The 12,813-nt window shown below is 39.1% G+C and overlaps 1 protein-coding gene across 2 annotated transcripts in view; it reads right to left on the bottom strand.

Moving 5' to 3' along the window:
- Positions 1 to 998: 998 nt before the first annotated feature.
- foxo1a (forkhead box O1 a) overlaps positions 999 to 12,813 on the bottom strand; it is a 35,456-nt gene continuing 23,641 nt past the window's right edge. Inside the window, exons 2-4 of one of the 2 annotated variants that reach the window (XM_053239619.1) lie at positions 8,157 to 8,348; positions 6,562 to 7,766; positions 999 to 5,993 (exon numbers count right to left, since the gene is read on the bottom strand). In XM_053239619.1, coding sequence (XP_053095594.1) covers positions 6,564 to 7,766; positions 8,157 to 8,348 — 1,395 coding nt within the window. In that variant the 3' untranslated portion in view covers positions 999 to 5,993; positions 6,562 to 6,563. Of the gene's footprint in view, positions 6,107 to 6,561; positions 7,767 to 8,156; positions 8,349 to 12,813 lie in introns of both variants that reach the window. The other variant, XM_026934884.3, reaches the window with a different exon arrangement.

Raw genomic sequence — 12,813 nt, forward strand, 5'->3', positions numbered from 1 at the left:
AGAGAAACTCTATAGCCCGACTTGGAGGAGAGAGAGGAGCAAGAAGTGCCAGATCTGCACATATTTTCTCCCTGCCGGCTTTCTGTACTATCAAAAGTGAGGGCTTAGAAACCCCACAGCTTTTCTCATGACTGCTCTGCCCATTGCTGTCTGGCTTTGAAGTCCACAGCTGATTGTATCTTGATGTCAGGAGAGAGCCAGGGCATGGGTCAAAAGGACATGAAGTCTGTGCAGAGGTGACTGGGTTCATCTTGCATACACAGTTCTAGTAAAATGACTTGCATCACTTCCTTGAATTTTGAACTTTGATTTTTTTCTTGTACCCATCTAAAGTGAGATCACATGAACATGTCATCTTTAACCATTAGAAATAGTCTAAGTAGAATATTTTTAATGCTAAGGCCACTATTAGATGGTCTAGGATCTCTACAACTTAACCCTCATTAAAATTCCTAGGATTTGAAATTTGTAAACCCCCCATAAATGACTTTGTTTATTATTTGTTATTAAACCTGTCCCAGTATTATGCTCCAGGCTTAAACATTTAACTTCAGGTTTTTCACTATAGCTAGGTATACTTTTAGCCTTCAGCATATTCTAAAAGTTGTAAAAGCTTGCTCTCTGTCTAGCCTACATTTTAAGACTGAAGGGATTCTCTCAGGGAGTTTTTCTTTGCCACTGTGGCCTCTGGCTTGCTCATTAGGAATAAATTTATAAATGTAAAATTTATATCCAGAATTTATATATTTCTGTAAAGCTGCTTTGTGAATATGTCCATTATTAAAAGCGCTATACAAATAAAATTGAACTGAACAACCCTGGACTTCTCCTAACAGAGCAACTGTTATACACAACAATGTCATTTAACTAGAGGCAACACAAAAGCAGGCAACATCTGACATATCAGTCATTAAAAAACTATCCTCTGGTATTTAAAATGCCATCCTACATGCCACCTCAATTAGGTTTTTAAATTAAAACACAAGACACACACCAGATTTTTCTTGGTTTAAGATCATTTATATACATATATGGCTTCATACAGCAGCAACATATTCTGGTTGTTGTATTGGAAAACAAGCACATCAGGAAAAAGTAATTTAGAGAGCCTCACACTGTACAAACTGTTTGGCTAAAAGACAGTCACTTACTGCCAGCAATCTCAAAGTAAGACAGACACATGTATCAGTAAGGAAATGTCAGCATAATGATCTCCAAACAATATCATTTTCTCTTGTATATAGATTTATTATTTATACATACATTGATTGCACATTGATATATAGAATTTTTTTGTGAATTTCTGTACATAAGTTAAGAAATGTAACAGTTTGTTTCAAAATAGGTCACATCTTCACTGCTTTGTTTCTTTATGAAAGTGCAACATCTTAATTTATAGATTCTCTTCTAAAAAAAAATTGGTCCAAACCTCAATCTGAATACACAAATTACTAATTCATCTTTATCAAATTTACTTTTAGTTTAGGAATTTTCTATTTTTTTTCTATTATTTCTATATTTAATTTAAAAACTGCTGTAAAATACAAGAATAACAGAGTCAGTTTACAAAAAGCTTTACATGTAAATCTACTGTCTAAATACTTCATATTTTTTTCATAACATCATAATTTCTCGACAAGCCCATAGTACATGAAATATATTGTCATCAGTAAAAACAAACCAAAGGTAACAAAAGTAATAAATGAAGTACAAGAATGCATAGGTGTAAGCTTTTGCTAAATTAACAAAGCATATACAATACAAGTCAGCTTGCCCATATCTAAAACATTTTATGGTTTATCCAATAATATTAGTAGACATTTTCTATGTTATAGTCCTCTTTGTGATGCGTGGCCTGCACAAGAAGTATAACTCATAGGTTAATTAATCATTTCTGTAATAGATATGTGGGAGTCTTTTAGCTGCTGCCTGCGTGTCCCACGCTAACCTCATGTAAAGAAATCAAATGCCATTATTTTAATAGTATTTCGGTGACACAGCTGTTTGACATTTAAAGAGAAGTCACTGCATATCACTTTAAAATACAGATGCTTTCACTTAATATTAAAATAGCTCTAAAGTGTATTGTTGTTACATATGTCAGTATTCAAAAAGTCAGAGTTCAGCCTGCAGGACAGATTCAAGTCTTTCAGCGATGTACTGCTTAACATTTCAACAAAACACTGTTTATTTACCATGCTTCAGAATAAGCTTGTATCTGACTCGGCCAAGTCTTGATTTAATTTTCTGGTACTCCGTGGCACAAAAAGAAAAAAAAAAAGTTTTGTAATATATATATATATAAGTGTATAATCACACACACACTGTGCAAAAGTCTTAGGCACTCTTTTTTTTTTAGTACAAACTTTGTTACAGATTTTTTATTTTAGATTTCCAAACATTAGTTTTCCAGCACACAATTAAATGTTACAGAAAAATGTTGGTATGTCAGTAAAGAAAGCAGCATGTTATGTAGTTTATTACAGTTATTACACATTACAGTTTTTGCTGCATGCAATTATAAGAAACAAGTGTGACAGTCAAAGTCTCCAGAAGAACTGTGGCTGGTTCTGCATGATGCTCAGTAAAACTTACCATTTCCTTAATAAAATTTCCTTAATAACTTAATTTCCTTATAAAACTGCACAAATTGTACCTGAGACTACTAATTTTTTTTTTAACGGAAAGGGTCGTCACACCAAATATTGACTTTGTTTCATTTATTACTGTTTATTGCCCTTTATAGTATTTTTTAATGTAGAAACATTTAGCTTCATTATTTTTGAAGGCATCTTTGCTCTACAGCATTTATTTGCATTTGCCTAAGACTTCTGCACAGTACTGTACACACACACACACACACACACACACAGAGAAAGAGACAGAGAAAGAGACAGAGAGAGAGAGAGAGAGAGAGAGAGAATACTATCCTTGTACAACAGGAACAATGTATCTTTTGAGGTTGAGTAAACAGTGAGCAAAAAACCACCAAAATGTGTGATAAGAAATCACTGTGGAAATCATATTAATTATGTTCATAATGTTGGTCTGATTTCATATGATATTTCTGTTGAAATTCATTAAATAATTCATATCATTTCTCAGAAGCTCATCCCGGAAAGATGACATACTAGGAGGTTTATGGAGTGATATTGAGAAATAGAGATTTATGTAATTTATGTAATATATACTCATCTCTAAAGGTTTACTGATACCACCATAGCCTTCTGTAGGTTGATTGGGGAATTTGAGTAACAGTCTCTGATTGTGATTATACGCTTAGATTAGGGTTGTGCACAGGGTATTCGGATAACCGCTTAACTGTTTCTGTTACAGAGATGCCAGTATTTGAATACTGAAATCAAATATGTGGGTATTTGTTACGCCCTAAGACCACAAGAAGTCAGTGTGGAAAATATGAAAAAAAAAAAAAAAAATCCATGTTGGGAAATATTCTGATGTAGAAACTCGGTGTGCAAGTTAGAGGTGCATCAAGACTGAAAAAAGTCATGGGAAAAAGGCGGGTGGTCAGATATGAAGTTCACATAATGAAAATACTTTCCCAATAACGCTCAGAACACCTCCATTAAAAGTCTTAAACTACAGGCTTATATCACCAAGCGCACCACTGCATGCCAATCTGTGAATCATTTCATTTTTTACAAAGAGAAACATTTTGCAGTGAAAAAAAAAAAATGGCAGTGAAAAAACGATACTTGATTATGTCATATTAAAAACATGTTTTTCTTCCTTAGTAGTTAACCAAATATCAGCTTATTAATTCTTTTGGATATTCAAATATTAAGATTAGGCAGAAGGTACATCGGTACCTTTGATCCACTAGACTTAACACATGCGGTTTTACGCACTTCATGAGTGACACATTCAGCAGGTCTCCAGATGTGCCAGAACTTTCAGACTTACACTCTGGCACACCAGTTTTTCAGGATTTTCAGTTTAGTCAGAACAATTGGTGTCCTCGGTGATCTCAGTTCCAGCCAATAATGAAACTCAAAAATACAACAAACAAAAAAATATGTGAACAAACTGACATAAGTCTGACTATATTAATATAACACTAACTATTGTATATAACTTGGTATGATATTGATTTTCCAAAAGCAAGATACCTCAGTTTTCTCTGAACTGGGCAACTATCAATAATTCTAAAAGAGTTTAGTACAGTGTACAAAGTGAATAGCACGGTAGCCAGACTAAACAAAACAAAGTGAAGGCTAATGGGTTTTATGATGGTTGTACGAGGATAGTGAGACAAGTCAGCTGAAAAGCAAGGAGGGAAGGAAGTGAAAGAAAGATGACAGGCAGTGGGTCCAGTTGTCAATTCTTGAGAAAGGCAATTTTTCCTTTTTTTCTGACATCAGTAAACATCAGGGAACATCACAAAATATTGGCATGTATATCAGTGCCTCAATTTTGAGAGAGCTAGATAGATAGATAGATAGAGAGAGAGAGAGAGAGAGAACACACTTGTGATTAATCTGTTAATCTGTGACGTGACTCAATCACATCTCTTCTCCTTCACGCTAATAAATAAACTAAATACATTTCCCTACACTTTCTTAAAAGAAGAGGTCTGTAGTTTTTCTGCATGCACAGATGGTGGTCCATAAGAGCCCATCTGCACTGTAGTTCTTAACTACATCAGGACTCGTCAGTGAGGGACCTTATGAGAAATGTTAAAGGACATGTCTAACAGTTTGTCAAAATTTCTACCATGCTAAGTCAAATAACAGGAGTCGACAGGGTAAAGACTGGTCACTGGTATACTACTAAATCATAGCATCTTAGGATGGCAGTATATTCCATATACAATTGATTAATAGAGCTCCCAAGGCCATAAAATTATACATATTGACCCTGTAAGAGAGCTTTCAGGATACAAACGCCTAAAGAAACTTTGCAAAATGGGTGGACCTGTCCTTTAAGGACCCCAAAACACTGTTGAAATGCATTATACAAGCTTAATCTAACCTCAGCTAAAGCCAACCATACACAAAAACAATAACATCATTTCAAAAACAAAATCTCAAACATATCAACTATATACTTCTGCCATATATATTTACCATATATTTACAGGAAATGTGGAAAGGTGTACACAGTCATGAGTGAGAATGAGCCAACCAAAATGTCAAGTGTCAGATCCAGTTTCTTTCAATTTACAAAACACATCAAATCTGCTGCCCTGATTGCTGAATTCTCCGTGTAAACGCTCTGTACATGACATAATCACAATACACTCGTTAAAAATGAACTACGTCTGCTGCGGTTCAAACACATTGAGGAGAAAACAGAAAGTGTTGTAATAATTCATGTAACATAGTCCAAGTAGGCAGAGAGTTTTTCCTAAACTTCTTACAGGTCCTGCCAAAAAAAAAAAAAAAGGACCTTCTCCAGATAAAACTATGTACACTCATCTTCAGTATCCAGTTCTTTTTCCCAATAAGGTTAGCTTTGAGCTATCTATGGCATTAAGCACTGCATGTAGACATTAGAAAGCAAAAGGCAGCAGGTTAGACTCTAACAGCATGCTAGACAGGTAAAGAAAAGGTGTACATCACCATGCAATGGTCAATTTAAAGGGCTGGTGAAGATAAAAGGCATGAATTTTAAGGATAGGTGCCTTAATTTAAGATGTCACCCGATCACAGTGTGAATTTAGAAGAGAATTTGATTGTTGTGATAACCATGATGATCTGAAGTTGCATAAGTGTATGTGTGCTGCAGTTAATATGTGAGTCTTAGTTGTGGACCACACTGTTTTTGCCCTGATTTGACCACTGGTTCTCTATAGTGAGAAGAAGGCAGCAAAATAAAGCACATTTCCGTTGGCTAAGGAGCACAGGCACCTGGTTTGGCACTTGGTTTGAAGGCGCATAGCAATGCTTGAACAGGAGCTTCCTCCTTCAGCTCCCAACTGAATGAACGTCCTTGGCAATGTGCAGTCACATCACAGCCATGGCTGAGCAGGGCTAAAGCAGGAGAATGTCCGTGATGAGAAGCAAGAGAAGACAGCATAGCTTGAATGGGTGAGAATTGCCTCTTTGGGCTCTTACTCTCCAGTCTGAGGGGCAGAAAGTCTTACCTGAGAGAAAAAGAAAAGTAATTTAATACATTGTCAGTGAAAGAAGATCAAAAGAGGTGGCTCTGGCAAACAACCTTTAAGACATAAAAATGTTTCAAATTGAGCCAAAATTCAACCTTGACTTGCAATCTCCTATTCTGTATATGTGTAAACCGAAGGTTACAAAGTTAAAGGTGTAGTTTGTATTTTTTAAAAGGGTTTCCAGATCTATATATAATCAGAACACAATGTCAAAGATAAAAAAAAGAAAACTTCAAGCCAAATCATTGCAATGCAGTGGTTATGACCCGTTTCATTACTTCACATTTTCACATGTTCACTAAGAGCCAGAAATTAGTTATTCTGATCAGCTCTGCTGCTTGAAAATGTAGTTTGAACAGATGTAGTTGGATTGATTGTGAGAAAGGAAGGCTAGTTGGTAATCATAATGGAACTATGTATACATGTTTATGTACCTTTATCCAGACACCCAGCTGTGAGTAGTGGTCTTGACCCCATGTGGCGGGAACCCCGGCTGGCTTGCCATGGAGTCAAAGTTAAAGTCCAGGGTGTCTCCGTCCATGAGTGTGTCATGAAGGATGGACTCCATGTCACACTCGAAGCGCTCCACTGGCATGCCGTCTAAGTCGCTGGGCAGCTTCTCCATATGCTGAATGGGGGGCAGGCTTGGTCCAGGGCCATAGCCATTGCCATTGATGTTGCAGAAGGGGAGTCCTCCCCCTCCTGCCCCACCACCTCCTGCCATGTGACCCGAGGCCCCGTATTGCATCTGCATAGCTGACTTGACAGACCCAATACGTCCCCCGTGGCTCATGTTGCTCATAGGATGTATTGGACGCCCATTCAGAGCCACAGAGGTAGGTGGCGCCTGGCCATGCATGCTGTGTGAGTGAGACAGGACATGGCCATGGGAGGCTCCACCCCCCATTAGCTCGGCTCGCCCGCTACCATAAGGAGGCAGCATGCGTCCTCCTCTGCCAGCCGTCTGGGAGACCACGGTGTCTACAGAAGGCATCAGGTCTGTATGTGGGTCTGAATCAGAGGTCAGGAGCTCCTTAAGCAGCCCCGCTGGGCAGTTAAACTGCCCCATGGATCCAGAAGAAGCTGGGAAAGAGGGCTTGCTCTCCAGAGTCTGCATGGACATAGAGGACAGGTTTCCCATGCTGGCCTGGCCATACATACACTTGCGGTAGTCTTGTTGGGGTTGCTGGTTGCTGTACGGAGCATATCCAGGGCTGCTCTGTAATAGAGAGGAGGGGGATGATTGGTTAGAGCTTGAACTGGGCCCTCCAGCTGATCCTGGGTTATTTGGCGAGAGCAGGTTGAGATTGTCCAGAAGGTTCTCCATCACATTCTCTGTGCTGCCATGTCCCAAGGAGCTTGTCATCTCCGAAAGGCTCGGGAGAGTTGAGGTCATTTTGGCGGATGAGCCAGGGCCCGAGTAGACCATGTGCATGTCTGAGTCAGTCAGGTCATCCTGCTCGGGCATGAAGGGTGAAAGACGGCCGCTCACCGTGCTGGCGTTGGAGCTGGTGCGAGGGCGGAACGTTGTCCAAGCCTCCAAGTCATCATTGCTGTGCGAGTTGGGGCTGCCGGGCCACTTGCTATACTGAGAGCCTGGGCTCTCAGCACCAGCATCAGGACCACCCTGAAGGGCCAGCTGCAGGAAACAAGAGTGGGTAAATCTATTAACACTAGCAAGGATACCACCAAAATTTCTTAACGAATGTGTGCTCAGGTAGTAACATATGTTGACCAGTTGTAAATTTTACTTAGAAAAATGATTCATGGACACACACACACGCAAAGGTTCTTCACATTCTTCAGGATTCTTCGGATTAGGTGTGTCAAGACCAGTAGTTTTTTAAACTTTATTTCAACTTGGTGACCAGATCGGAATATTCAGGGTTAAGTTCAAAATGTGTAAAGGCTTTCAAGGTTTAAGCAATACTAAAATATGATCCCATTTTTTTGACTCACAGAATTAGAGTATGAATAAATGCTGTCTGGGATGTGAGGAGGTGGGTGAGGACAGTCTTTGGCAGCATACCTTTTTCTTGGCAGCACGCCCTCTACTCTTGGCAAACTTGCCGGTGTTATCCATGGACGCGGCACGGCGGCGAGGTGACTTGCCGTTCTTACCGCCCTCTGGGTTGAGCATCCACCATGAGCTTTTCCCCGTCCCCTCATTCTGCACTCGCACAAAACGACTGTGCAGAGACAGGTTGTGCCGGATTGAGTTCTGAAAAAGAGAGATGAGAGAGGGAGAGACTGTTATGACCACCTTTGCCCTTTTTCCAGTACATTTTGTTCTGAGGGTATATCACCACAGTGCAAATCCTCATAACAGCTGTTTTCTATTCATCTTCTGCTTTTGACCTTTTCTTTCATATGTGGCCTACATTTCATTTAAAATCCCTCTGTCTGTCAACCAATCTTCACAAATGACTTGGGTCACTTAACGTTTCATGTACTCTAGACAAATAATTTTCATAAACAAACTGAAAAATCTTTACAACATACTTCCGGGGGTTTGTAGACCCCACTTTGAGAGCCACTCCTGTAGATGATGTTCCTACTGCAATGAACAGCTGCTCTAAAGTCACCTTCTCCTTGATCTTGCCAAAAGAGCCTTAACCGTAAGTAAAATAATAATACTAATAAATTGTTCTTAGTGGACAGCACAAGAAAAGCCTATATTAATAATTCATATCTGTTGGTTTACGCTCTGTTGGTTGCAAGAAAAAATGAATGGATCTGCCAAGGTGCTGTGGTCAGTCAAATATTAGACACACATCGTTGCCTAGAGAAAGAGTGAAACTGCTTCTATTCTTTTGTCCACTTCACCAGTCACACACAATAGCATTAAGCAGAAAAAAAAGTATTTCTGTTTGACAAATGCTTTTGACTGACTTTTACATAGCAACACAATGCATCAATAGCAACCTAACCTACATCCAGAGCAACACTCTGCAAGGGTCAGTGGCAGTATATCAAAATCCATGCAGTGCTTTTCGAGAAAGTGTAAACCTCACTCCCATTGGGCTCTAGTTCCCATAATAGCTGCATAGCAGGAAAACAGTCACACAGCGCAGGTAAATATTCAGATGGTTGGAGACAGGTATTACTTAAGCTGCCATAGTAATATTCACCATTAGTGCTATTTCTCATGAAGTTAAACAAAAACTGGGCATTTTTCAGGTACTGGCTTAATGCGTTGTGTGCGTTATTTGGAGTTGTTAATGGACGGGCTATGATGTGATGGCAGTGTTGTTTGTAGACTAAAAAGCTTTGTGTTCATGAAGAAGCCTTGTAAACGAGAATGTGTGTGTTTCTGTTTGAAACAGCATAAGCTGTGTATAAAACATGAACACCTCGTGAAATTTGTGTTTAGTATTTTTGAAATATGGCCATCAGAACTGCATCACTGAAGAACAAAAATAGAGGGGAGAGAGAGAGAGAGAGAGAGAGAGAGAGAGAGACATACACCTACATACAACCTAAAACACAGAGGCGACCAGACATGTGCATATATGGTGAGTCATTCAGCTTGTTTTAAACTTTTTGTGGGGAATTTAATGACAATAGATAAACTGGTATAATTTATAGCAAAAAAAAATTAGATTTGATATCAAAGCAAAAACATATCAGGGTTTCAAAGATAATTTAATGCCTATTATTTGTACAATATCTTGTAGCTCTGTCTCCCTCTATCAAAGACAGCCACCAATCTGGGAGTGTGAAGAATGACACTTGCTAGCAAACATGGCTACAGGTGACAGGTACACAACTATAGCAGTTAGTTACTATGTTAGCTGACTTGCAAGCAAAGCTGGCTAATGGTTTTAAATACACAACATTTAGTATGTGAGCAATCTTGACTACAGGTTTGTACAATATAATAGCTAGCTTAGTCTTAGCTATCTTACTGGCACTTGATTTTTTTTTTTAGCACGTTTGCTTCGCACCTCCAGGGTTGGGGGTTTGTGAATTGTCTGTAGTGTGAATAGGTGTGTGAGTCTGTGTGTGTGATTGTGCCCTGTGATGGGGTGGCACACTGTCCAGGGTGTCCCCCACCTTGCGCCCCGAGTCCCCTGGGATAGGCTCCAGGCTCCCCGCAACCCTGTGCAGCATAAGCGGTACAGAAAATGGATGGATGGATACATAGCAAAATTGGGTAGCTGCAAAAGTCAAAAAGCTACGGCCGGCGAGATTAAATTAGCTAGGCAAACTACTTAGCTACCAACATGTGTTTGGCTAATGTTGCTAAATAAAGGCATGACCTTTCTGTTAAGCAACACTTCTGTTTCTTAATGTTTACAGGTGCAACTAACTAAACTGTGTAGTCAGTGCACATTGACATGTATGAGTCTAAAACAACATGTAACAAAGGACAATTTATTTTAATGTCTTGTTAATACTTGTTAAAACTGTTAATATTTGGACATCGATAATGCCATAAGAGATTCTTTCCATTGTAAAAAATACAGTCCTTGTGTGTATAGGGGGGCGTCAGAGAACGATTTTGATTTTAAGCCAGACACCAGAGCGTCCTGTGACCGTCATATATCAGCAGGGCTGCAGGAAGGAGGCTGGCCACGACACTCCAAAGTCTATCCAAATCTAACACACGTGCACACAGACACACACACACACACATTACCCAACACTTCATGAGGCGTAACTTTATTCAGCACAACACACAGCAGTTTTCACCAGCAATAGAACAGTTTTCAGTTTGGTTTTTGAGTAAGCACAAACCCAGATTTTAACCTATGCTGTGCTTGTACTGTAAATGTATTAACTCAACACACATTTACAACTAAATCACCACAAACTGAAACCAATCTGCTGCTGAATGATCATGTGCTTATTGTGATGATTACCTCAGAGGTAGACTTGGAGTTTCTCAGTGTCTGTGTATGGCCTGTTGTTGAGGAGAAGATGACAGGGGGAAATACCAAGTCAGAACTCTGTGTGCTGTGTGAGAAGGGTCTGGCAAACGAGTGTGTCTACAGTGTGGTCATACTCAGAGAAGCCCAGTTTCCTGCTTTGGGTCGTGTGTGTGTGTGTGTAGGCTCTTTTTAACTAAGCATGAACTAATGGAACACCAGGTCCTCACCCTGCCATTACTTAAGTGTGTGTTTCTACCCATTTTGAATGATCCACTCTGTGTAAATATGCAAGGTTTATGTTCAAAAACGAAGTAGTAGTAGTAGTAATAATAATAATAATAATAATAATAATCACAGTATCTCCTATCAAGGTTAACTGATTTGTCTTATGTTGCCACTTTAGTGGAATCCCTCTTCCTGTTTGGACAACAGCTTATGTATTAGCAGTAACTGAAGACAGGAACCTCAGCATTCCAGCTAATCACTGTGTTCAAAGTTCAAACACAATCACAGCTAGGCTGTTGGGGTGCAATCTCTTAGGAAACGAAGAACGTGGGATTCTGCTTTGTCCCAATCCACATTCCTGAGCAAGGTTACCAAACCACATGGTTTGTGTTCTGTGGAGACACTCTAATCTCGGCTTTGCAACAGTCCCTCCATTCCATGAATACCATAACAATACAACGACACGACGCAAACGGAGCAATTTTAACAGAATGTTATTGGTGACTTACAGCACAATGGCCCATATTCAACAAAGTGGTGTAGAAGCAAGAACAGACTTGAGTGCTGGGGAGGACATATGAGCTGTTCCACGTCTGATTCATGAAACTGCTGTACATCAACAAAATAAGCGATGACATGAGGGATTAGTAAATCGGCTTCTACTGTGTGGAAACAAAACGCTGCCTTCATCTACATATGAATACAAGATGTTCCAGTTTGAGACTTAAAGAATTAAGACTTAATTTTTTTTTTTATAATGTTACAACTTTATTCCTATAATATGAGACCTTCTTTCAAGAAGACTATGAGACTTTCTTTCTTGAAATACTGCTTTAAATTTATTATAATATAATACCTTTTTTTTCTCTTCAGAACTGCTGGCAGAGATTGTTTCCTAGCCTCAGAAGTCAATATTATTTCTGTATGTCTAATATGTCTCTCTATATGGCTATCTCAACGATTAGCAATATTACCAGTGATAATAATGCTAATACTGAAAAGAATTATGATTTGACTGCAAATACAGTTGTTAAAATCTTACATCCAGATTTACACCAGCTGCAAATTTTTATCAGACAGATATGGCAAAGAAACAAAAAGAATGAATACTGAAACTGTAGGTGCAATTTGAAGATCCAAATGAAAGCAACTTTGATAAATAAAGGCCAATGTGTCAGTTGTACAGAGATAAAGCAGGCTTATATAACACTTGTTTCTTATCTACAGTGTGCATACAGGGATAGTATATTTTTTTTTTTTCGTAAATACTAATGGATTGTTTTGGACACAATTGTTATGGTGGCATAATGCACTATTAATACCTGGTTACAGTATACTCAGTTCTACAGAGTTTTGAGCTGATTTCATCAGTTGTAAAATTGTACTAGCCTCTCAGAGCTGCTGTGTATGAAGCCAGGGGTCAATAGCAACAGCCAAACACCAGGAAGTGACCACATGAAAGAGGACTGTCACAGGAAGCTGGCCTCAATTCCTGTCTTTCAGGAAACAGTGGTTGCAGGTCAGTATGTAGATGTGTGTGAGTAAAAAGGACTGGAATGCCAGCCCACAGCAATCAGAGCCAAGTCC

This window comes from Pangasianodon hypophthalmus, chromosome 14 (genome assembly GCF_027358585.1).
Source record: "Pangasianodon hypophthalmus isolate fPanHyp1 chromosome 14, fPanHyp1.pri, whole genome shotgun sequence".
NCBI classification, from domain to species: Eukaryota; Metazoa; Chordata; class Actinopteri; order Siluriformes; family Pangasiidae; genus Pangasianodon; species Pangasianodon hypophthalmus.